The 24,890-nt window shown below is 36.0% G+C and overlaps 1 protein-coding gene across 1 annotated transcript; it reads right to left on the minus strand.

Moving 5' to 3' along the window:
- Positions 1-399: 399 nt before the first annotated feature.
- Positions 400-24,773, minus strand: LOC126824553 (thymidylate synthase). The gene is made up of 8 exons (XM_050553790.2): positions 24,562-24,773; positions 9,249-9,376; positions 6,133-6,309; positions 4,535-4,705; positions 3,699-3,799; positions 2,370-2,444; positions 1,703-1,774; positions 400-583 (listed from the first exon to the last, which is right to left on the minus strand). The coding sequence occupies exons 1-8, from the start codon at positions 24,651-24,653 to the stop codon at positions 446-448; spliced, it is 954 nt and encodes a 317-aa protein (XP_050409747.1). The 5' UTR covers positions 24,654-24,773; the 3' UTR covers positions 400-445.
- Positions 24,774-24,890: the final 117 nt, after the last annotated feature.

The raw sequence follows: 24,890 nt of genomic DNA on the forward strand, positions 1-24,890 counted from the left end.
TGAGCTAAAGTCAAAAATTATTTTACGTGCACGCCAATATGTCACCAGGGCCTTGATTTTCCGTACCATCCTGACGACTACACACCTTTTTGAACTGAGGGAGAGAGAGAAATGGAGTTTAACGTCCACTCGACACAGACTAGGTCATTTTGAGACTAACATATGGTTTTCTTTTATTTCAAAAAATCGCTTGCACAACGTGCGCATTTTAACCATTCACCTCCCACCCCATGCTGGAAAATTCTGAGGAACTTCCTCGGCAAATACTGGGATCAAACTCTAGACCTCCTAGTGAATGAGCCAGCACCTATATCACTTAGCCACAGTGGCTCAATGTGGCCATGTGTTTTTGACAAGGTTTTTCAAGAACGCGGGGTTATAAAAACCAAACAATGTGTATTTTATATATAAAAATAAAATTTAATGTCGTCATTATATTGCAATATCAAACAGCCATATCCATTTGAATCTTAGGATAAGGATCATAACCATTCAGTTTGATGTCCTCCATTGTAAATTTATCTATATTTGTAACACCATCTTGTAACGAGAGGGTAGGGAAGGGTCGAGGCGTTCTCTTCAACTGAAAAAAAAAAAAGCTACATGTATAAAACACCTCATTATCATGGACCAATCAGCTGGGGGAAGGCCTAATTATGGACCCAATATTTCTAACAATTTATGGGCAAATGCCTAATATTTACAGCAATCTGTGGGACGAAGGCCTAATTATAGACCTAATATTTATAACCATTTGCAGGGGAAGGCCTAATATTTATAGCAATCTGTAGGATAATTTGGGAAGGTCTAACTATGGAACACATATTTGCCGCTATCTTTGAATGTAAAGCAGAACTAATTTGATCTCGATGTTAGTACACTAGATATTTGAGACAAAACTAGGTATGTACCAGACAGGTTAAAGCGGGGCTTCCAAAGGTTAAGAATTCTCGTAGAATGCCATAGATTCGAGAGAGAGAGAGAGAGAGAGAGAGAGATGGGGTTTAACGTCCACTCGACACAAACTAGGTCATTTCGGGACTAACATATGGTTTAATTTTATTTCAATAATTCGCTTGCGGGTAGGGGTCTTTAGCAGTGGGAGGAAAGCGGAGGACCCGGAGAAAACCCATGAGGTGGACAGACGCCCCTACTCCTTGTCACGTACAACCGGGGATTCGAAACCACGCCAGTTGACTCAATGACAGCCTTTATGATACAGCGCGCACGTGCTAACCATTCAGCCATCCAACCCCACCATAGATTCGAATCTAGGTGTGGGCCAAAAAGAACCATTGCATTATTGGAAGTGGGCCTTCTGTTTCATAGGAAAGTGTGCCTAGTGATCAGAACTGCGTGCAAAACTGTAGTCTCTATCACCAAGAACCTCTTAGTCTTCAACGTAAGGAGGGTCTGGGGCCATTGTCAATATTGGTCGAAAAGTTCCATTGCCCATGGGTAAGCAGGAGTTTGTTTTTTTTATGTGGTTGATTATCCAGTATCTTTGGCCAAGTCAAGTAAGAGTTGCACCCCTTCCCAAATTAAATTGCATCCCTTCCCATAATTCTTGCATTATTATAAACAAACATGAATCGTGACAACGAATTAGGATTAATTAAAAAAACATAGATATGGTCCATGAGGAAACCCAATGTTAAACCCTATAATATTGTAATCTAATTATATAAAGTTAAAGTTGTACCTGTTCTAGTAACGGATCAATATGATTGACATAAACATGGGCATCACCGATAGTATGTACAAAATCTCCAGGCTGTAATATATAAGTATTATAAATATAAGTATCAGAGAGAGAGATGGGGTTTAACATCCACTTGACACAAACTAGGTCATTTCGGGACTAACATATTCAATTTTATTTCAATAACTCCCTTGTGTGTAGGGGTCTTTAGCAGTGGGAGGAAAGCGCAGGACCAGGAGAAAACCCACAAGGTTGGACAGGTGACCCTACTCCTTGTCACGTACAACCGGGGAATCCTAACCTCGCCAGCTGACTCAATGACAGACCTTATGATACAGCTCGCACGCGCTAACAATCGGCCATCCAAACCCCCATAAGTATCGGCAATGATGTTGGAATGAAGTTTAATAAGATTCACTCTTAAACTCTCCTTAATCTAAAAAAAAAACTCCAAAACCAACAGACTCATGAATAGGTTATTTCAATATGAGAGAGAGAAATGGCAGAAACTAGGTAGGGATCGTTAGCAGCGGGAGGAAAACAACGAGGTTGGACAGACGACCCTTGATTCAATGACAGACCTTATGAGCTAAAGTGCATGCATTAGACTTCATTAGACCAAGATGAATAGTGATTGTGTTCCAAATCAAAAATGTGAGTTACCTACCTTTAATTGAGTGACATGTGCTATCATACAGGTCAACAAGGAATAACTGGCAATATTAAACGGAACACCCAAACCCTGTAAATAAATTAAATAATATCTAATTTCCAAAATAAGAGAGAGGGATAGAGGGACAGAGAGTAATGGGGTTTAACTCCACTCACACAAACTAGGTCATTTCGAGACTAACATATGGTTCAATTTTATTTCAATAATTCGCTTGTGCGGCGTAGGAAACCGGAGGACCTGGTGAAAACCCACTAGGTGCACAGGCAACCCTACTCCTTATCACGTACAACCAGTGAATCGAAACGCCAGTTGACTCAATGGCAGACCTTATGATACAACGCGCACACGCTAACCATTCGGCCATCCAGCCCCGATTGTGAGACAAATTTGAGAAAGGTTGATACCTTTGAAACTATATCTTGCCTGATGGTAGACAAAAATGCGAATTTTACATTTTGGGCACTTGAAAGACACAAACTGTCCTTGAACCCCTGGAAGTGCTACAAAATTGTGACACAAGACACTTTGTGACTAAATTGCGAAAGAGTATTTTATGTTCAATTGCCACGCATAACTGTCACAAATACAAAATATTCTCAATTTTTTTGCTCGTTTTTCACATGACTAGCATACTTAATTAAGATAAATATTGGTCCAAATTTTGTCAGAAATTCATGCAGCATATGCAAATTCAGTGTGATTTCATACAAAAACTTGCTAATTCACATATTTTCTCAAAAATCTGTGTCTCTCAATTAGTTGTAAACTGTCACTGTCCAGCGAGATATTAGCTTTAACGTCCTACTTTTCTGCACCGACTGGGCTAATGAAGGAAAACGGGCATATGCCATACAGTGTGCTATGAGGGAAAATTGGGGATACAGCTGAGAAGACATAAGATTTTGCTCTGCGTGCACTACTTTATTAACGGTAATAATTATGATATACATGTATGGTATTATCAATCTGATTAAAACACAGATCCTATTTCGTTTGTTTTTTTATAGTTCAAATTACATTTTACTTGTCTTTAGTACACTTGATGTGAGGGATTAGCCAATGAAATGGCCTGTAAGGGCCACTTTTTGGCATTGAGGTGTACAGAACTGTGGGTATCCTACAGGACACATCAATGCTGATTGATTAATCAATGTCTGACATCACAGAGTCAAAAGCCGCTCGCATGAACCCCCGATGTGATCTTCCACTACAACCAGTCAGATCTTCATGTAGTAGAGCCCATCAAAAGTTTAAATAAAAAAAATGAAACGAAATATCAGATTGGCAGTATTATTTAATATATTAGAGAGACAGTATACTTACCATGTCCGCTGAACGTTGATATAACTGACATGACAGTTCATCACCAGCAACATAAAACTGTACCAGACAATGGCATGGTGGTAATGCCATCTTTCCTAAATCTAAACACAAACAAATAATACATGGTTTATTTTAAATAAATTTCAACAAAATAACTTATTCTATTTTTTCAAGACTTTAACTGTTGGTACGGTAACCAAATTTCCAAAAGTCAGCCAACATTAAGACAAATGTTTTAATGGCTACATCGCAACGTTTGATTCCACCTATCGCTGTAAAATTATGTCATTTCGGGATTAACATCTGGTTCAACTTTATTTCAATAATTCACTTACACATACATGTGTCTTCAGCTGTGGGAGGAAACCGGAGTACCCGGAGAAAACCCACGAGGTTGAAACCACGCCAGTCGACTCAATGACAGACTTTATGGTCTAAGGCGCATGTGTTAAAACATTCTGCCATTTAACACCTGTTAATAGTTCTTATCACTGTCCTCATGCAATCAAAGACACACAACAATTTTGTGGCAATCAAAGAGAGAGAGAGAGAGATGGGGTTTTATTTCAATAATTCGCTCGCGCGTAGGGGTCTTTATCAGTAGATGGTAACTGGTGGACCCAGAGAAAACCCACGAGGTTGGACAAGCGACCCTACTTGTCATGTACAACCTACAACCGGGGAATCAAAACCATGCCAGTTGACTCAAAGTCAGACCTTATGATACAACGCTCTCAAGCCCCCCCCCCCCTCCCTACAGCGCCATCCATCTATACAATCAAGGACGAACAACACTATAGTAGTCAAACTAAAATATGTTACAATGTGAAACAAACCTTGTGGATTCCATGCTGACATAATGATACGTCTATCTTCAGGAGTATTTTTTATTTTATTTATGACATCTTGTAACTGATCAACACCCTGTCCACTATAGTCACTGTTCATATCTTTATATTCAGCTCCAAAATGACGCCATTGAAACCCATAAACTGGACCTAAATCACCTGAAGACATTAGAAATAACAAGACTTGGTTAAAACACATGTAAATACATGTATAACACGAGCAGGATGAGAGAGAGAGAGAGAGAGAGAGAGAGAGAGCTGTTCAGCTCCAAAATAACGCCATTGAAACCCATAAACTGGACCTAAATCACCTGAAGACATTAGAAATAACAAGACTTGGTTAAAACACATGTAAATACATGTATAACACGAGCAGGATGAGAGAGAGAGAGAGAGAGAGAGAGAGAGAGAGAGAGAGAAATGGGGTTTAACGTCCACTCAACTCAAACTATGTGATTTCGGGACTAAAATATGGTTTAATTTTATTTCAATAATTCGCTTGCGTGTAGGGGGTCTTTAGCAGTGGGAGGAAACCGGAGGACCTGGCGAAAACCCACGAGGTTGGACAGGCGACCCTACTCTTTGTCAAGTACAACCGGGGAATCAAAACCACGCCAGTTGACTCAATGACAGGCCTTATGATACAGCGCGCACGTGCTAACCATTCGACCATCCACCCCCCCCCCCAGAAGCAGGATGATCACACATTATAAACACAATACCATAATGATAGTGCATGATTCTTCATCGCAGCAATGAAAAATCAAGTGTTCTCTTAGAGAGATTATAAAATTATAAAGGTAATCAACACGTGTTTTAAGCTCATCGATCCATAATTGATTGGTGATTGCTTGTAGGTTAACACTCACTGATTGAAGGTCGGATTATCCAAAGTTAATTCAATGAAAATCATGTGACAGGATCGCTGATTGATGTTGTAATTGATTGGTGATTGCTTGTCGGTTAACACCCACTGATTGAAGGTCGGATTATCCAAAGTTAATTCAATGAAAATCATGTGACAGGATCGCTGATTGATGTCATAATTCGGAATATTCAGAATACGGATTACTCAAAGCTTTTTTGTTTAGAGTAATAAGGTATTATGCAAGAGATAAATCTGCCAATTGCAGGTTTTTCTTTAGGCCTGAAATGTTATATTAACTATTAATTAGACATTTATTAACTTATCCCGAACATAATCAACTCTCGATGGCATTGTTAGCCTTCGATATTTACCGGATCAATTAGACATTAATTAACTTATCCAGACCATAATCAACTCTCGATGACATTGCTAGTCTGCGATATTTACTGGATTAAGATCCCATTTGCTGTATGCCTTCCATTCATAATTTAATCATGAAATGGATAATGGAGACTATGTTTTTTATCGTACCGACTTTAGTAATGATGATCGAGGCTAGGCCGAATTTTTAATCGCTTAATTCTCGGTTCATAGTGGATCAATTTGAGTGAAATTTTCAGCAAATTCCCTTTACATTATCTAGTTTTTAACTATTATAATGAGAACTGCCAGCTCTTTATCTAATCTCCCATAATGTATCTTTAATAAAGTAACAAACCTTCCTCTCTGTGGTTTAAGCCAAGATTATCTAAAAACTGGCGCGATCCATTAGCATCCCAAATCTTGACTCCTTTATCCGATAATTCTTTACCGTTTGTACATCCCTTAATAAACCACAATAATTCCTCCGCTACACCTCTCCAAAATACTCTCTTCGTCGTCAGTAATGGAAAATCTGGAAAATATTTGGTTTGTAATTAAAGATAATTCATTGAACGAGAGAAAGATGTGGTTTAACATTTGCTCCACACAAACTAGGTCATTTTGAGACTAACATATGGTTTAATTTTATTTCAATAATTCATTTGCACGTAGGGGTCTTTAGCAGTGGGAGAAAACCCAATCTGATTAAAATGTATATTTGGTTTCTTTATACTTTTGATGTTCCTACTACACGAAGATCTAACCAGCTGTAGTGGGGGTCGGGTCAGGCGTCATACGAGTGGATTTTGACCCTATGATGTGACAATCTGCTACTTATTGAGAAAAAAGCTAATCTCGTCAGTTTCGGTGAGAAGGCTTTTGAGGAAGCTGCCCCCAAACTATGGAATAAACTTCCCCATTCCATTCGATCATATACTTCTCTGTCATCATTTAAGATTTCTCTAAAAACCCACTTGTTTAATACTAATAGGGCTTTTAATTAATCATCTCTATGATAATTATATCTATAATTTTATACATTACTTCCTTTTACTCAACTTTTATGTATATTATTCACTTTTTTATGTTTTAATCTTATATTTGTTTTGTCAATCACATTATCTTTATTGTAAAGCGTCATTGAGCACTTTTGTGGAAATGGTGCTATATAAATGCTTATAAATAATAATATAATAAATAAATATTTGATTAACCAATCAGCATTAATGTTTCTAGTAGGATACCCACGGTCCAGTTTCATTGGCCAATCCCTCACACCAACCAGACCGCAGGTTATATAACAACTCTTCCAGATCCTAGTGTAGTAAAGACAAGTAAAACGAAATGTTGAACTAATAAAAACGTAATGAAATAGGATCTGTGTTTTAATCAGATTGGAGGAAACCTGAGGAATGAAACTGAAAGTTAGAATTCAACTGCTGTCCAGGCAAAATCATCCTCACAGTACTGTATGGCGTATGCCCTAAGGATGTGAACGGTCACTCGGTTAACCGGTCACGGTTCGTTTGCACTGTTGAAAAAATTACTAATCGGTATTCGTTTTCATGATAACTGACCTTCAAACCCAGGAATGATAGCCACAACATTGTTTTCTTTCACCAAGACAACATAAATATTTCAAATAGCACTTGCCATTTGTAATAAGTCTCGGGAAATTGACGTCATTCAAAGTTTTGACATTTGTGTATGTTATTTATAGCACTCACTGCCAAGCATTAAATAGCCTCAACCGATTGACAAATTAATTGTTTTACAGTATTAACCTCACCACTCCATAAAGTCTCAAAATGAAACAAGTATGATGTGATGAAATAATATTAAAATAGAGAGGATATCATAGTAAAATTGTTTATATTATCACTCAAGTGCGTGATGCTGTGGGGTCAAAGTTGACACACGGGTCACTGAGTGGTACCATACGATACAGCATGGCTTGTGATAGAAACAAGTGTAGTAAATTATTTGGAATTAGCTGACGTTGAATAATCAAACTTATTTTGTATTTAAAAATCCAAAGGTATGATTTCAAATACTGATTTCATAACTAATCTTATTAAGTATTATTAGTGAAGCTTTTTTTTTTAAAAATCAACATGATTTCAATTCAACTGGTCTATACGACATTACCTGATCATTACCTGACTGGTCCATCGTATATACTGACCGGTCCATCGCAAGGGGAGAAATGAAACATCAAGAATGAATGAATGAATGGAATTTGTACAGACTGTTAACTTAAAAGTTGTAATACTTATAATTTAAAAATACCGGTATATTATTAAGTCTTATTTTGGTGCAACAAATATTTTGACCAGTTAACCGGTTCAAGAATTTTTGAACCGTTACATCCTTAGACTATGTCCATCTTCATTAGCCCAGTCAGTGCAGAACAGTAAGATGTCAAACCCTGTTTCATTTTATTTATTCACAAAAAGGTGAGATGGGTTGATGGAGGTGCAAAAGATACTAAGGTGCAAGGTGCAAGGTGCAAAGAGAGAGAGTGCAAGATTTTTATTTCAGTACTTCACATGTAGTAAGCAAATCACAATGGTCAATAAAGACTGGTTACTTAGGCAGACAATCTTGATCCTCAATTTTTTTAATGACATCTAGAGGCACAGTTACACAACACAAGCATGCACATTAACTACTTCTCTATTATCTAATAACGATCAGATTGTGTATCACGGTATCTGGACCATAGCCTGCTTATGACAGACTGAGAAACATTCATTGTCCGCGCCACAACCGCCTGTGTTGTGCCGATCTGTAGCATGCCAAGGGCACGTAACCTTTCATTTTGGGTAAGCCGACGCATATCAAAATTTGTTTTCTGGTCACTAAAACAATTAAACTGATGTTTCCACCCTGGAATTCAATGCAACAATGACTGTAACATTCAAAGTCAGAGTCGTGCAAATCTTGGGTTGGACCCCCATGATGATCCCAAGCATCACCTGCATTCCATGCGGTAGCTATTGGTGCGTTTGGGCGTCACATGTAACTGGAAATGTTTCTTCTGTTAGGTTCTATAGTGACTTTTTTCGTAGTCATTTGCATATTTTAGTATTATGCCCCCAAAATCAAATATCCCCTACTTTTTTGAATAGTATATATGTAATAACACATAAAGGTCACGTTTTCAAGTTAATGATAAATATTCATCAAGTCAGCTTGGCTTACACCAAACTGTAAAATAATAAGAAGAATCCATTAAAATAATTAAAAGCAACCATAATTACAATAATAAGATAAATAATATATCGAATTCCAACTGTCCAGGGATCTTTTACGTGCACAAGGGACCTCGCTCTTTGTCCCATCCAAACGACTAGACAGCCGCATACATATGTAGTAGGGTTTTTGATTGACAGTGCGAACATTAGACGAACCTATACCTTTAGGAAAATAGACCAGAACATTACACTAAACGAGATTGAATAAGTTCACCTTTTCTTAAGTTGTATCTCATCTGCATACCAAATATGGATAATGTATCGACACCCGTTCTGTTCCCACGTTTAACACCACGTTTAATTATTTGTTGAATGGCTTCTAAATACTGTAACTCATCATGTCTAAAATTATAATAACAAATATAATATCTAAATACTGTAACTCATCATGTTTGTACATGTAATTATAATAACAAATACCATATCTAAATACTCTAACTCATCATGTCTGTAATTATAATAACAAATATAATATTTAAATACTGTAACTCATTATGTCTGTAATTATAATAACAAATAAGCACCTACATCGAATAAGCACCTACACCAAGTGTAAACATTCTAGCTCAATTAGAAGGAGAGTTATTGTGTTCCAACGTCTCCACCAATCAAATTGCTTATCCCTGTTTACCCTGAGCAGAAAATGCTCATTATCGAACTTGGTCAAGGTATTGATGTTATGAAACTATACACCATTGCAAGTTTCATCACTCTCACTTAATTAGAACTAAAGTTATCGTGTCCCAAAGCATCAACCAATCAAATTGCTTATCTCTGCTTACCCTAAGCAGAAAATGCTCATCTTCGAACTCAATCAAGGCATTGACCTAATAAACACCTACACCAAGTTTAAACATTCTAGCTCAATTAGAAAGAGAGTTATTGTATCCCAAAAAATGTGACGGACATGCATGGCTCGAAATGTTCACCTGTCTACTTGTCCCCGACAGGTGAATTTTTTGTCTGACAGACCTGTAGTTTTTTTTAAACATTTCGAGGCCTGCGGACATGGATAGACAAACCCATTTTAACATTTCTTCAGAAGACAGGGGACAACTGACCAAATTGGCTGATATTCAATATCCTTCTTTGTTTCACTAATTTAAAGGATGCATATAAATTTCATACTGATCAGATAATTGTTGTCGTTAAGAGCGCAATAATGTGAAACAAGAGCCATAACTCCAGAAGAAATTAACGGGAATTATTGAAATTAAATAGGGGTATTTATCTCAAATGATAAATGTAGACTGTAGAGTTTTCACAAGGAATTCATCGACGATGAACCGATGGCAATATACGAGGTAGTTCAGCTCTGAACGTAGGTCTCATTACACTCGCCCTAAATTTCGTTTCGCCTTGTATGGCCAACATTCCTAAATATGGGCGTTGACCAATATTTAGAGTGTCATGGCGGCGAAAAGGCAACTTGATAGGAGGGGTTGTATTTTTAACAGTGTGTTGTGTCGCTCATGCTGACTCTAGTGAGGTAAGCAAAAGGCGTTTTTACGAGAAACCGATTATGGCTAATCGATTTGCAATTCCTTTTCAAACACATTTACGGCAAAGATTACCCTAATTGGTTTCACCTAATTGTCGTATTTACCACAATGATTTGCCAAATCGATTATGCAAATCTTCCAACTTGCTCACCTGCCGGATTGACGATTCGACTTCCAAGATGGCGTCCCCCAACAAGGGACACGACGTGCCCGACGTTAGTTCATTTTCTTTTGAATTTCACATTAAAATATGAATATCATGGACATTCCTAATGAGAATACAGTACAATTTCTCGTTTTTATTTTTGGGCGGTGTCGCCAAGAACAGAATAAAGAAAGATCTGTTGCCAGGCACTGAAACATACGCCGAGAGCAGCTAAATCGTCCGGGCAGTCAACAAGAGTTGTCACATATTTTTACTCTTTTTTTTGGTAATGAAACATTTATAATACACTAAAATCTAATTAAGAGTAACAATTCATTAAGTAATTATCAGAAAATCATTGGAATTTGTTTAGTTTTTATAAAGTTCTACCCCATGCTAACGTTTAGAAAACGAAACATTTAATATCATGGATTCAGCTGTTCAAGTTATTAAAATTCATTGAAATCAATATACTTGTTCGTCTCAAGACCTTAAACTCTGTGTATCAATCTGAAGTCAATCGGATGATAACTTTAGCCTCTAGAGCATCACAAGATTTTTCAAAGTGATCAAGGGCCATAACTTTGGAAGTAATTATCGGAAATCGTTGAAAATCAATAGGATTCTTCGTCTTATGACCTCTTCCCTCATAGCACACTGTATGGCGTATGCCCGTCTTCATTAGCCCAGGTTAGGAGCAGAACAGTAGGACGTTAAACCCCATTTCATTTCGTATGACCTCAAACACTGCGTATAAATTTAAAGTTAATCGGATATTAACTTTAGCCTTTAAGTCCACAAGATTTTAAAATGTAATCAAGGGCCATAACTCTGGCAGTAACAAACCAAAATCGCTAAAAATCAATAGGATTCTTTGTCTCATGACCTTAAACACTGTGTATAAATTTAAAGTCAAGCGGATATTATCTTTAGCCTCTAGTGCATCCACAAGATATTTTGAAGTGATCAAGGGCCATAACTCTGGCAGTAATTATCGGAAATCACTGAAAATAAATATGCTTCGTCTCATGACCTTAAACACTGTGTAGAAATTTAAGAATTATGACCGCTATAGGGTCCACAAGCTAAAAACATGATTTTTCGTACAATCAGGGGCCATAACTCAGGAAGTTATGATTTGATATGCGCGAAGATCTTTGGGTTATCAACTTACATTTGAAGTTTCATCAAAATCAGAAGAAAATTGTGACCTCTAGAGGGTCCACAACCTTCATATACCATATTTTTACGCTATTTGAGAACGAGGGGCGGCCATTTTGTCTGTTAGTTTTGGGCCGATTTTCACGAAATTCGAACTCAGTCGTCCTTAGGGTGTAATGATGATATAATAATACGTTTTTTTAAATCAGATAAAAATTATGACCTCTATAGGGTCTACAAGTTAAAAACACGATTTTTCGTACAATCAGGGGCCATAATTCAGAAAGTTACGGTCCGATAATCAGTGTTCGACACAAACGTCGACCCGTAGGCCCCAGGCCAACTGATTTATCGGAGGACTCCTGCTTGCCTATTTCACTCTGGTCCGTCGGGCCTTCGCCTTCTTTCTTATCTCACATAGTTAGTGTCCACATACGACAATTCGGGAAATGCTAGAACTGTCATAGAAACGCAACCTCCGAGTCTCCGATAGTTGACGGTTATTGTTTACTTGTCATCGACATGACGGAAGCTGCTGTTTTTCCAAACATTGACTCGCGTAACCAGCCTTTGATTTGTAACTGTTTTTTTGTCGGCTTTAGCCGCTTGAACTTTAAACAAGCCAATTGGTAAAAACAATGAATCGGCCACTATGGTATCATAAATCAATCTACTTTCGGCTAAATTTAACGGGTTAATTATTACTTTTTGATTAAGTAGTCAATCAACTTGCTTGTTGGCTACAATAACAGTCATACCTCTCGGTATGGATCGGGAATCACGCTACTTTGACGCTCCGTATAGATTCCAGGTACCGGTAGATAATAAAATAATAATTGGATCATGCATTTAATGGTTTCGCTGACCAGTTGTTACAGAAATTTAAATCTTAGTTGAATATAATCCTCAGATAGAACACCGAATACACCGAGAAACAGTCATTAATAATATATTTTTCCGACAAAATCTTCAATGCCAAATCCGTCGATGACACGTGACATCAGTTGGAATTTCTAGGTCAATAAGCCAGCGATGCTAGGTTTAGTTTTATAGTTTTAAGTAGCGTTTACCGTTATGATTTTTTATTTGATACACATGCTGGCAGAGGCTAAATATTAAACATATTGTCGTTATTATTATTGAAAACTATATGGCATAGTGGTACGGAATTTTATTTTAAAGCAATTTCAATTATGGTTGTCACGTGATCACTGTGCCCTGTGTCTCTCATGGACGAATGAACAAAAACATATTTGCAAGTTATGTGATAGACAAAAACTAAAATTGTGTTATGAAAAATACCACAGTGCTGTATCATTTTATATCCATCCAAAAAACGAAGACAGTAATTTATTCAGGAATATTACCGACACGAATTTCAAGCCGGAACGTGAATATGGAAAATTTTCCGAACAGTGTAGCTGTAGGCCTACCTATTATTAAAGGTAATGGAAGCTTATAATTTTAAAACCATTTCCTACGGGACCTTATTTGACTCAATTCTGGGCTATTGTGCTAACAATCTAGGGCGGGATAAGCGAGTTTATGCCAACGCCATTCCTCAACGTTATCGCCAGGCGTCAAGTTTTTTTGTGTAATTGTTTGAAGTTGACCTAGTTTAATGAGAAAAACCGTAAATTATGTAGCCATGAATAGATTTGTTGCCATTAAATTGAAATGAAATTAAGTTACTAAACCCTTAGTCCTTCTGTGGTGTACTGGCTTTATATGTACTTCCATTATTCTGATCATTCTGCGCTTCACTTGGAAACTATAAATATTATTATTATTGGTTGGGCCTGCGTGTCACCTGAAGGACCCACATGATCACATGCCACACAGGTCCTGCGGGCCTGTGCTTGGAAAATGTTTGTTTCAGACACTGCCGATAATGCGCAAATATGAAAGGAACCAAGATCTTTGGGTTATCAACTTACATTTCAAGTTTTAACAAAATCGGATAAAAATTGTGACCTCTATAGGGTCAACAACCTTGATATACCATATTTTTACGCTATTTGAGAACAAGGGGCGGTCATTTTGTCTGTTAGTTTTGGGCCGATTTTCACGAAATTCGAACTCAGCCATCCTTAGGGTGACCTGTATAGAGTCCACAAGCCAAAAAACGTGATTTTTTGTACAATCAGGGGCCATAATTCAGGAAGTTACGGTCCGATATACGCGAATATCGAAAGGAACCGAGATCTTTGGGTAATAAACTTACATTTCTAGTTTCAAAGATAGGTTGCCAGGCAACGAAACATACGCCCACAGCAGCTAAATCGTCCGAGCAGTCGACAAGGGTTGTCACATCTTTATTCCTTTGTAGGTAATTGGGGGCCTTTACAAGACACTTCCATACAGATCATATTATAATTTTTGCCATTTGAGGGTTCACAAGGTTCTACAAATTGAAACAAGGGTCTCAGCTCTGGAAGTAATCTACAGAAATTGTTGCATATTAATTTCATACATATCGGATGATAACTTTCATCAATTGAGCATTAACAAGGTTGAACAAAGTGAAACAAGGGCAATAACTGTAGAAGTAATAAACGTAAATTGCTGAAATTCAAAAAAAGGTTTCTTCTCCTTACTAATTTAAATGACGCATGTAAATTTCATACAGATCGGCAGATAACTTCTGATGTTAGAGCGTTCACAACGTTCAATAAAGTGAAACAAGGGCCATAACTCTAGACGTAATGAACAGAAATTGTTGAAATTCAATAAGCTTCTTCATTTCACTAATTTAAATAAGGCATATAAATTTCAGAAAGATTGGATGATAACTTTTGGCAATAGAGCGTTCACAAGGTTTAATAAAGTAAAACAAGGGCCATAACTCTAGACGTAATACACAGAAATTGCTGAAATTGAATAGGCTTCTTCGTTTCACTAATTAAAATAATGCATATAAATTTCAGAAATATAGGATGATAACTTTTGGGGTTAGAGCGTCATACATGTACGGTTAAACAAAGTGAAAAAAGGGCCATAACTCTAGAAGTAATAAACGGAAATTGCTGAAATTCAACAAGTTTCGTCAAAATCGGATAAGAATTGTGACCTGTAGAGAGTCCACAAACAATTGTGGACGGACGGACAGGGGCAACGTCATAATACGTCCACATAAAAAGTACAGAATACTTCAGCTAGACTTGTTACTTAACTAAGAAATGTGACCACATAACTCCTGTTTTATATAATTTACAATGGTTACCTGTTAAATATCGAATTGATTTTAAGATTTTATTACTTACTTTTAAATGTTTAAATAATTTAAGCTCCTGTTTACCTCTCAGATCTTTTAGAACTTTATACACCTGGCCGAACATTACGTACATCAGATAAACTACCTTTAAAGCACAAAACTGTTCAACTAGTCTCTTATGGTCAGCGCTCTTTTAGTTATCAAGCACCTGTTTTATGGAATAATCTACCATTTAGTTTAAGATGTTGTACATCTCTATATTCTTTTAAAAAAACAACTTAAACACATTTATTTAACCAGGCTTTTAACTGATTCTGTATACAATCGTTAACATGTCCATAATCTTGTTGTTTATTATACGCCCACATTTTCATGAGGACGTATATTGTCGTCGCTCCTGTCAGTCCGGACGTACATGCACATCCGTCCACAATTTGTTTGTGGACACTCTACAGGTCACAATTCTTATCTGATTTTGACGAAACTTGAAATATATAGGTTTATCTCCAAAAGATCTCGGTTGCTTTCGATATCGGCATGTATCAGATCGAAACTTCATGGATTATGGCCCCTGATTGTACGAAACATCACGTTTTTAGCTTGTGAACCCTATAGAGGTCACAATTTTAATCCTATTTTGATGAAATGTGAAATGTAAGTTTATAACCCAAAGATCTTGGTTCCTTTCGATATTCGCGCACATCGGACTGTTACTTCCTGAATTATGGCCCCTGCTTGTACGAAAAATCGTGTTTTTAGCGTGTGGACCCTATAGAGGTTATAATTTTTATCCGATTTCAAAAACCGTTTGAATATCACGGTTACACCCTAAGGATGGTTGTATTCAAATTTCGTAAAAATCTGATCAAAACTGACAGACAAAATGGCCGTCCCTCGTACTCAAATAGCGTAAAAATATTGTATATGAATGTTGTGGACCCTCTAGAGGTCACAAGTTTCTTCTGATTTTGATGAAACTTGAAATTTAAGTTTATAACCCAAAGATCTTGGTTCCTTTCGATATTCGTGCATATCAGATCATTACTTCCTGACTTATGGTCCCTGATTGTACGAAAAATCACATTTTTAGCTTGAGGTCCCTCTAGAGGTCACAGTTATCAGATTTAAAAAGATAGGTTGCCAGGCAACGAAACATACGCCCACAGCAGCTATATCGTCCGGGAAGTCAACAAGAGTTGTTGCATATTTTTACTTTTTCCGGTAATGAAACATTTATAACAGTGCTTCACGTTTGACGCGAGCGATCGCTCTCGCTCTTCTCGGCTCGCGCAAACGTCAAAATAGAAGAGCTTTTTATCGCTCTGCTCCGAGGATAAAATCGCTCTCTTCATATTTTACATTTGTCAAAAAACGAACCCCAAACTGCAAATAAAGGCCATGTAACCAATCCTCGAATTATTGTCCAATGGGAAATGTGTTTCTGGCCCACAGGAAAATGTCGCTAAATTTGATTCTTGGTACTGGAAATTAGTGGAAACATATGATGCGTCAAGTAAATATTTTTGTTAACGTGAAAATATTCGTTATTTTTATTGTATATAATGGCAAACTCAGTAGCACATTAATAAAAGGTAATACATGTTGGTCGTTGAGGTTACCGATCCATCCATTATACTATAAAGCATGCAATATGCAAATAAGATTGTTTGATTCGTGCATGCATGCTGTCAGCCAATAGTAACAGTAAATTTTCCCACGGTTAGACCCCTCTAACCAATGAAAAAAATAGTTGTTTTGAAAATTCCTCTTGGTTGAATATGACCAACAAAACAATGATTATGTCGCATCAGAGAATAATTAATGAACCTTAAAATAAATAGGCAGTGGATATTTAACCTTACATCCCACTTCTACTCGTTGCCACTAGCAACCTTTGATAAAACTGTCCCGTTTTGCAATAGATGCCTAAAACGCCTAAAAGTATGGTGTATCAGAAATGTACAGAAAGAATACTGTTCATTTCTGATACACGGATACTTTTATGCCGTTTTAGATACCTATCAAGCAATAAGTAGCGGACGTTTCGACCCAGATCGCAATTGATAACAATGGCTCTATCCAATGTACATGAAACAACTAGTCAAAATCATAGTAACAAAACAAAATGGGGGGAACTACATGGCAGCTCAAAAACATATACAATGACATTAAATTAACATAACAACATATTACAAAAATCAATTATTATACATATCAATTGGCATAATTTGGTTTGATTTATATTAATGTGCAAAATATATAAATTAGAATATTGAATAATTATTTTAATTAATTGTGATGATAGAAGGCACAGTTCTCTTGCTGGACACTTCACAGGCATTGAAAATAAGCAGGATGAAAAAAATGCCTAGAAATTTATTACAAATAAATTTCAACGGAAGAACTATCTGCCGATGCATACTTTCACCAGGAATGACCCACGTTTCGCATTTCCTTTATACTACATTTAATAATATCGCAGTCCTCTACGCCATAGACAAGTTGTTTTGACGGTGTGGTCTAAACAAACAAGTGATTGTTTTACGCTCAGAGTATCATAGCAAGACGCACGTGTAAATACTACTCAGGTCGTCTCTCCACTGCGAAATCATTCTACCATGAAATGTAACGTGAGGCTCAGAAAGGGATAAATAATGAAAGAGCAGAAAGTATTTGTCACTTTTTGGTTGAAACGACTCGATAATAAATACTATTTTTCACATTTTGCTTCACAATACTCAATAGAAATGTGATGTAAGTAACTTATTAGCACCTTTCCGAGGTGTATCGGTGAATATCAGGACAGTTTTGGTCGGGAGCCGCCTCGGCTGGGCCCCTCGACCAAAACTGTCCTGATATTCACCGATACACCTCGGAAAGTGTGCTAATAACTACTACGTATACGGCACTTTACTATTTGTTTTTTGTCTAACATTACTTCCTTTTCCGTTTCTTATAAAGGAATGAAATAGCCATACTTGAATTTCTCTAGTGGAAACTGGAAAATTATTTTTAAAAGAAAATAAGATAACAAATGTAAATTGTAGAAAAGCATTTAGAATATTATTCTATTTTGGTCGAGGGCACATTTCTGCGGATTTTGGTTTTTAATTAAGTACTAAGACTGTCAGTGGATTATGTTTTTACCCGTAAAATCGTGCTTCTGCACCGAACTTGAAAGACCATTTACCAAAATGGCGGAATATATCTTTACTTTCTGCCATTTTGAATCAGAAATGATGTACGGTAAAATAGCGGAAGTAGATACTTTGCCGTATACGGTTAAATATCCACTTCGTAATAAATATGTACAAAAAAGAAAGAAAATAAGATACAGTCAGAACAGTTTTCCAAATGTTCAATTGATCACGTACGCAGATGCATCGAGGATTCGAGCACCTCACGCGATTTTCTATAATAAGCAGCCTATAGGCCTAAGTGTGGGCAGGGCCGTAACTAGCTCAGAGCAACGAGGGGGGCGGGAAGTGTTCTCGGGGGTGCTGTAATATTGACGGACAATGTATATCTATTTTTTTATGGTTGAAAATTTTTACACGGGGGGGGGGGGGGGGGGGGCGAAACTTTTTAAAGCCCCCGCACCCCCTCTTGGAGTTTTTTTAATGGTTTTCAAAAAAAGAAAATAATTTACATAAATAGAAATAAATATAGAATTTAATCAGACAGACCTGTCATTTATAATTTTCCACGTCACACATTATCCATGCACACAAACACGATTAAATGGTTTTGATTCTTATTTTGATCCATGTGAATATCGTAGTTAATTTCTTTGACATCAGCAGGACTAAAAATTTGCGCAAATCGACGCACTAGCTGTAAGTCTTGATGTGGATTCCGCTTAGTAAAACATGTTTTAAGTTTAATTTAGACGTCTATGACCCTGCCGTTGAGAAATGTGTAGAATTCGGATTCTAAAATATAGGTATAAAATGGAATATCAAACACGTCGTTGCACCTGTACATGACACTATACTATTATTAATCACGTGCAGAGGACAGTTGGAGACAAAACGGGCAACATCGAATTGTTACGGTGCAGACTTTGTGCCAAAATTATCAGGGCGTCAAAGTTAAACTTAAGATTTTTTCTGTGACTTTTGTTTATGGTTTTCATCATGTCCAATCTGGTTAAAATAAAGATCTATATTTCGTTTTGTTTTTTTATACTTTCGATGGCCTACACTACAAGAAGATCTGACAAGTTATAGCTTAGGTCATGTCAGGGGGTCAAAAGATCGACTTTTGACCTATGACGTCAGACATTTGATTAACCAATCAGCATTGATGTTACTAGTGGATTACCCACAGTTCCGGGCAAAAAAGGTCAAACACTCGATTCGACAGACCATTCGATTGGCTGACCCCTCATTTCAAGCAGAACACGAGTTAAATATCAAGTCTTTCAGATCCAAGTGTAGTAAAGACAAGTAAACGAAATTTTGAACTACATGTATAAAAACGAAATAGGATCTGTGTTTTAACCAGATTGCATCAAGTCAGTATAGGAGTGAAAGATTGATACTGAAATTTCATTTTTCTTTTTATTTATTCTAATAAATATCGAAACACATATCTTTATTTTCTAAGTATTAATGGTCAATAAATGGCTTCATCTATGGTCAAAGTATAGTATGAAATACACGAATGGTCCTTCTAAACAATGGATTAGAGTTGAGAAGTGCTATTTTTGCAGGAGCTATTTTCAGCTGTTGTAATTTTAAAGCTTTTTATGGCTCCTCTATTTTTTTCAAACGTGAAGCACTGTTTATAATACATTAAAATCTAATTAAGAGTAATTAAGTAATTATCAGAAAACCATTAGAATTTGTTTGGTTTTTATAAAGTTCTGCCCCATGCTAACGTTTAGTATACGAAACTTTTAACATCATGGATTTAGCTGTTCAAGTTATAAAGATTCATTGAAAATCAATATACTTGTTCGTCTCAAGACCTTAAACTCTGTGTATCAATCTGAAGTCAATCGGATGATAACTTTAGCCACTAGAGCGTCACAAGATTTTTCAAAGTGATCAGGGCCATAACTCTGGCAGCAATTATACGAAATCGTTGAAAATCAATATGATTCTTTATCTCATGGCCTCAAACACTGTGTATAAATTTAAAGTCAATCAGATATTAACTTTAGCCTCTAGAGCGTCCACAAGATTTTTCAAAGTGATCAAGGGCCATAACTCTGGCAGTATTTATCGGAAATCGCTGAAAATCAATAGGCTTTTTCGTTTCATGACCTTAAACACTGTGTATAAATTTAAAGTCAATTGAATATTAACTTTGACCTGTAGAGCGTCCACAAGATTTTTTGAAGTGATCAAGGGCCATAACTTAGGCAGTAATTATCGAAAATCGTTGAAAATCGATAGGCTTCTTCGTCTCATGACCTTAAACACTGTGTATAAATTTAAAGTCAATTGAATATTAACTTTGACCTGTAGAGCGTCTACAAGATTTTTTGAAGTGATCAAGGGCCATAACTTAGGCAGTAATTATCGAAAATCGTTGAAAATCGATAGGCTTCTTCGTCTCATGACCTTAAACACTGTGTATAAATTTAAAGTCAATCGGATATTAACTGTAGCCTCTAGAGCGTCCACAAGCAATTGTGGACGCCGGACCGACGGGGGCATCAACAATATACGACCACATTTCAATGTGGTTAAAAACAAAGTCATGGGTATCACAAAACCATCTTTTATAGTATCTAACGTTTCGTAAGTCTAAAAACCTACTTCTTCAGAGAATACAAGCTACACAAATATATTTGGATTCACACATTTCAATGTGGGCGTATAAAAACGTTTGAATATATCACCTTTACACCCGAAGGATGGTTGAGTTCAAAGTTCGTAAAAATCAGACCAAATCTGACAGACAAAATGGCCGCTCTTGTACTCGAATAGCGTAAAAATATGGTACATCAAGGTTGTGGATCCTCTAGAGGTGACAATTTTCTTCTGACATTGATGAAACTTGAAATGTAAGTTTATAACCCAAATATCTCAGTTCCTTTCGATATTCGCGCATTTCGGACCGTAACTTCCTGAATTATGGCCCCTGATTGTACAAAAAATGCGTTTTTAGCTTTGTGGACCCTATAGAGGTCCTAATTTTTTATCCGGTTACTCTCTGAAACAGAAAGGGCAGGGGCCTCTTTCACAAGGTTCTGTGCCATAGGAACGTAGCTTGCCAATGTTTGCTTGCCAATGTTTGCGGCTGCTTATTGGCCCCAGTCCCAATGACTACTCTACCCTGCAATTTCCAGCCAGCGTAATGTATCTATAAGAGACATTTTTTCCTAGTTCCTACTGGCGGTTCACAAATATTGCATTCAAAAATTCAAATAAGAACATAAACACGACTAATAAACAGTATCATATTGATTATAACAGTATAATGTATATATTGGTTACACTATATATATCACAAAACATCAATCATTAGATAATAATAATTATTCACTAATTATAAAAATCATTTTAACTCGTAGGAGTTATCTTTTACCCTTATAATCTACCCTGGTTAGAAAGGTATGGACAATTAATGAAGGTATTTAAATATGATTATGACGAGAGAACATAACACTATAGACTTCTATAAGACATATACATGACATGTTTATAAATTTAGAAATGACAATGTCCTACATGCTAATGTAGTACTTTATTTGTTGTGTTCCTTGTGATCGTAAATAATACTGCAACAACAATGATTTCACAGCTTTATTAGTAAACTGGAAATAACTTTGCAGGTTCCTCGTTCTCAAATATATAATGACTGGTAAGAATTTCTGGGTGAGCTCTATCTAGCTCTCCTCTACACCCTAATTTATACCCCCTACTTTTTCCAGGTCTTCAATAACCTTGACGTGAATTTCCACGCCATATAAGGAATAAAACTCTATATTTCCCACAAACAAGACAGGCAACATTACCTATTTTTGGTCAACCGACCATAGGTCAATAAACAGCTAGAATTTGATGACTATTTTGACAATGATTATAATTTAACTAAAACATCACTGTTTTTAACGAACAACTATAACCACCTTCATTTAGTACTTATGATTTGACTTTATAGACAAAATTAAAGAGACAATTTTATAAAGAGCCAAAATTGTCTCAAGGGCCATAGTGCTACACTAACAAATAATGTAATATTATAGTATTAGTAAATATAAAAAAAAAAAAAAAAAAAAAAAAAAAAGTAATCGCGAACATCCTGGCTCTTGACTGCTTCAATAATTGTATTTTTACTTTCGAGAAGGATGCGCTATGATTGATAATAATAGTAATAATAATCATACCGGCTATCTATAATGGCGTGTACCAAGCTCAAGGGCAGTTAACTCTGTTTGGCTTAATATTTGGTCCAAAAACTGGTTATGATTTTAAGCGGAAAAGTAGGTATCGAATTACGTTTGACCGTACCTTTACTTTTGTTGGCAGGTGGTGTAACTTGGTGGGAGATGTTCGGGAGAATGTTGGGCCTGTGGAATATGACAATTGGACCCTATCAGGTGAGTGGAAGGATTTTTTCTAGAATTTTAAAAAGTTCAAATATTTTCCATTTCTTTACGTAAGAATATTCCAACATAATTTTACGACACTTTAGAGAATATTCTATTCATGAAAAATTAAAAACCGAATTGTCATGGACGTAATCATGCGTTAAATTGAGAATTAAGTAAAAATTCAGCAAATAATGGTACATGGCAATAAACCAGAAGTTGAATATCCATCATGGAAGCTTATGGCGAGCACTGTAGCTATTTGTTTTCATTCCGTAAAAATGTGCTTATTCTGCCTTTTTTTACATAGATCGGTTACAACATGACTTAGAAAATAAAACTACCCATGTTTATAATAATATATTAATGGTAAAATTTTAGCCGATATTATTCGATCTGTAGAAAATGGACCGAAACCGACCCGTAGATACGGCATAAATGAAACAGTGTAGTGTCCTCTAACAAGAGGTCTGCTATCAGTGAAGGTAATTCTGCCACCAGTGACTTCTTCCCTTGCTCAAAAACGAACAACAACTTGTTAATTAAATAACCATTTATTCGTAAAGAACTTCTAAACTCAGGAGTCTTAGTTACAAACAACGTTGCAGTGTTTTAGATACCTATCAAGCAATGGACGTTTAGTCCGGCCCAGATCACAATGATAACGATGGCACTACACAAGGCACTAAAATAATGTACATGAAACAACTAGTCAAAATCATAATAACAAAACAAACCGAGTGGAACTAAATGACAGTGCAAAAATATATACAATAGCATTAAATTAACATAACAACATACTACGTAAAAAGATCACTATACATATTAAATGGCATATATATATATTCCATAATTTGGTTTGATTTATATTAATATACAAAGCATATAAATTAGGATATTGAATTATTTTAATCAATTATGGTGATAAGGAGCGCAGTTCTCTTGCTGGACACTTTATCAGTATGAACTCACGTTTTTAAAAGCAGAATTTGTATTAACAAAGAATAACTCACATAGACACTAAAGTGAAATGTTAGGCCAATTTATTATCACTGATATATGACATAATGTCATGTGATATTGCGAGTAGGCTGTCACTAGTAAGTAGACTTAGTAGTATCAGATTAGGTGGGTTTGAAAACTAATCCTTTGCACTGGTTTGTTTAGTTTATTTCATTTTATTTATTTTTTCTATGCACGCTGTTTACGATAGACTCTGAAGCAGAGGCCTCATGCGTTCAGTGATCACACTTTCTGTCATATCAAAAATTATTACCTCAACTAGTTGATAAAAAAAAAAAGAAACAGCTAGCAAAAAAAAAATGTTGTTTGAAACTTTCCAAATATTATTATATAATTTTTTTATATATCTAAAAAATATGTATTTATATAAAATGATAACAATACATGGTATTATATAATAATAAATAAATAAATAAATAAATATTGGTTATTTATATAAAATGATAACAATACATGGTATTATATAATAATAAATAAATAAATACATATTTTTTAGATATATAAAAAAATTATATAATAATATTTGGAAAGTTTCAAACAACAATTTTTTTTTGCTAGCTGTTTCTTTTTTTTTTTATCAACTAGTTGAGGTAATAATTTTTGATATGACAGAAAGTTAATTCATTGAAAAATAAATTTTTTACATTGCACTGAAGTCAAATTACCACTTTTTGGACCAGATTTCGATTTCGGACCAAAAAAACAAATTCAATAAAAATTGAATATTAAAAAAAGTATAGATCTAAGTCCGATTCTAAAAATTTAAACGGTTTTGAAATTCTAATGTTTGGGCAATTATTTCTGCCATGTTTCAAAGCAATTAATTGCTCAAAAAATAAAATTTGGTTGGTACATGCTATCTATAATAAAGTCTGCAAATTTACTTGTTAATATTAAATATAGGATATCGATGTTATTGTTGAAATAAATATTTACCGTTCTTCGATGACATCAGGTTTTGTGCAATTATTGGTGTGCTTTAACTCGGTCAAAGGACCGTTATATTGAACTTGATTTTCTATTTCCATTGCAATTGTTTGAATTTGTTCCCTGCACTTGCCGCGGTCTTTTTCTGTTTACGCGCGAAATATATGCCCCGGAACTGGTTAACACATTTTAGGCGAGGTCATGTGAGACGGCGAAGCTCGCATATAGAAACTAGCATAGATATATATGGAAACTAGAGTCCGCACTGATCACGTGACACCCATGACTATGTTAGGCGCAGTCTTCACCCCTAGCCATCTGCGCTTATCAAGCTGGAG

This window comes from Patella vulgata, chromosome 6 (genome assembly GCF_932274485.2).
Source record: "Patella vulgata chromosome 6, xgPatVulg1.2, whole genome shotgun sequence".
Taxonomy (NCBI): domain Eukaryota; kingdom Metazoa; phylum Mollusca; class Gastropoda; family Patellidae; genus Patella; species Patella vulgata.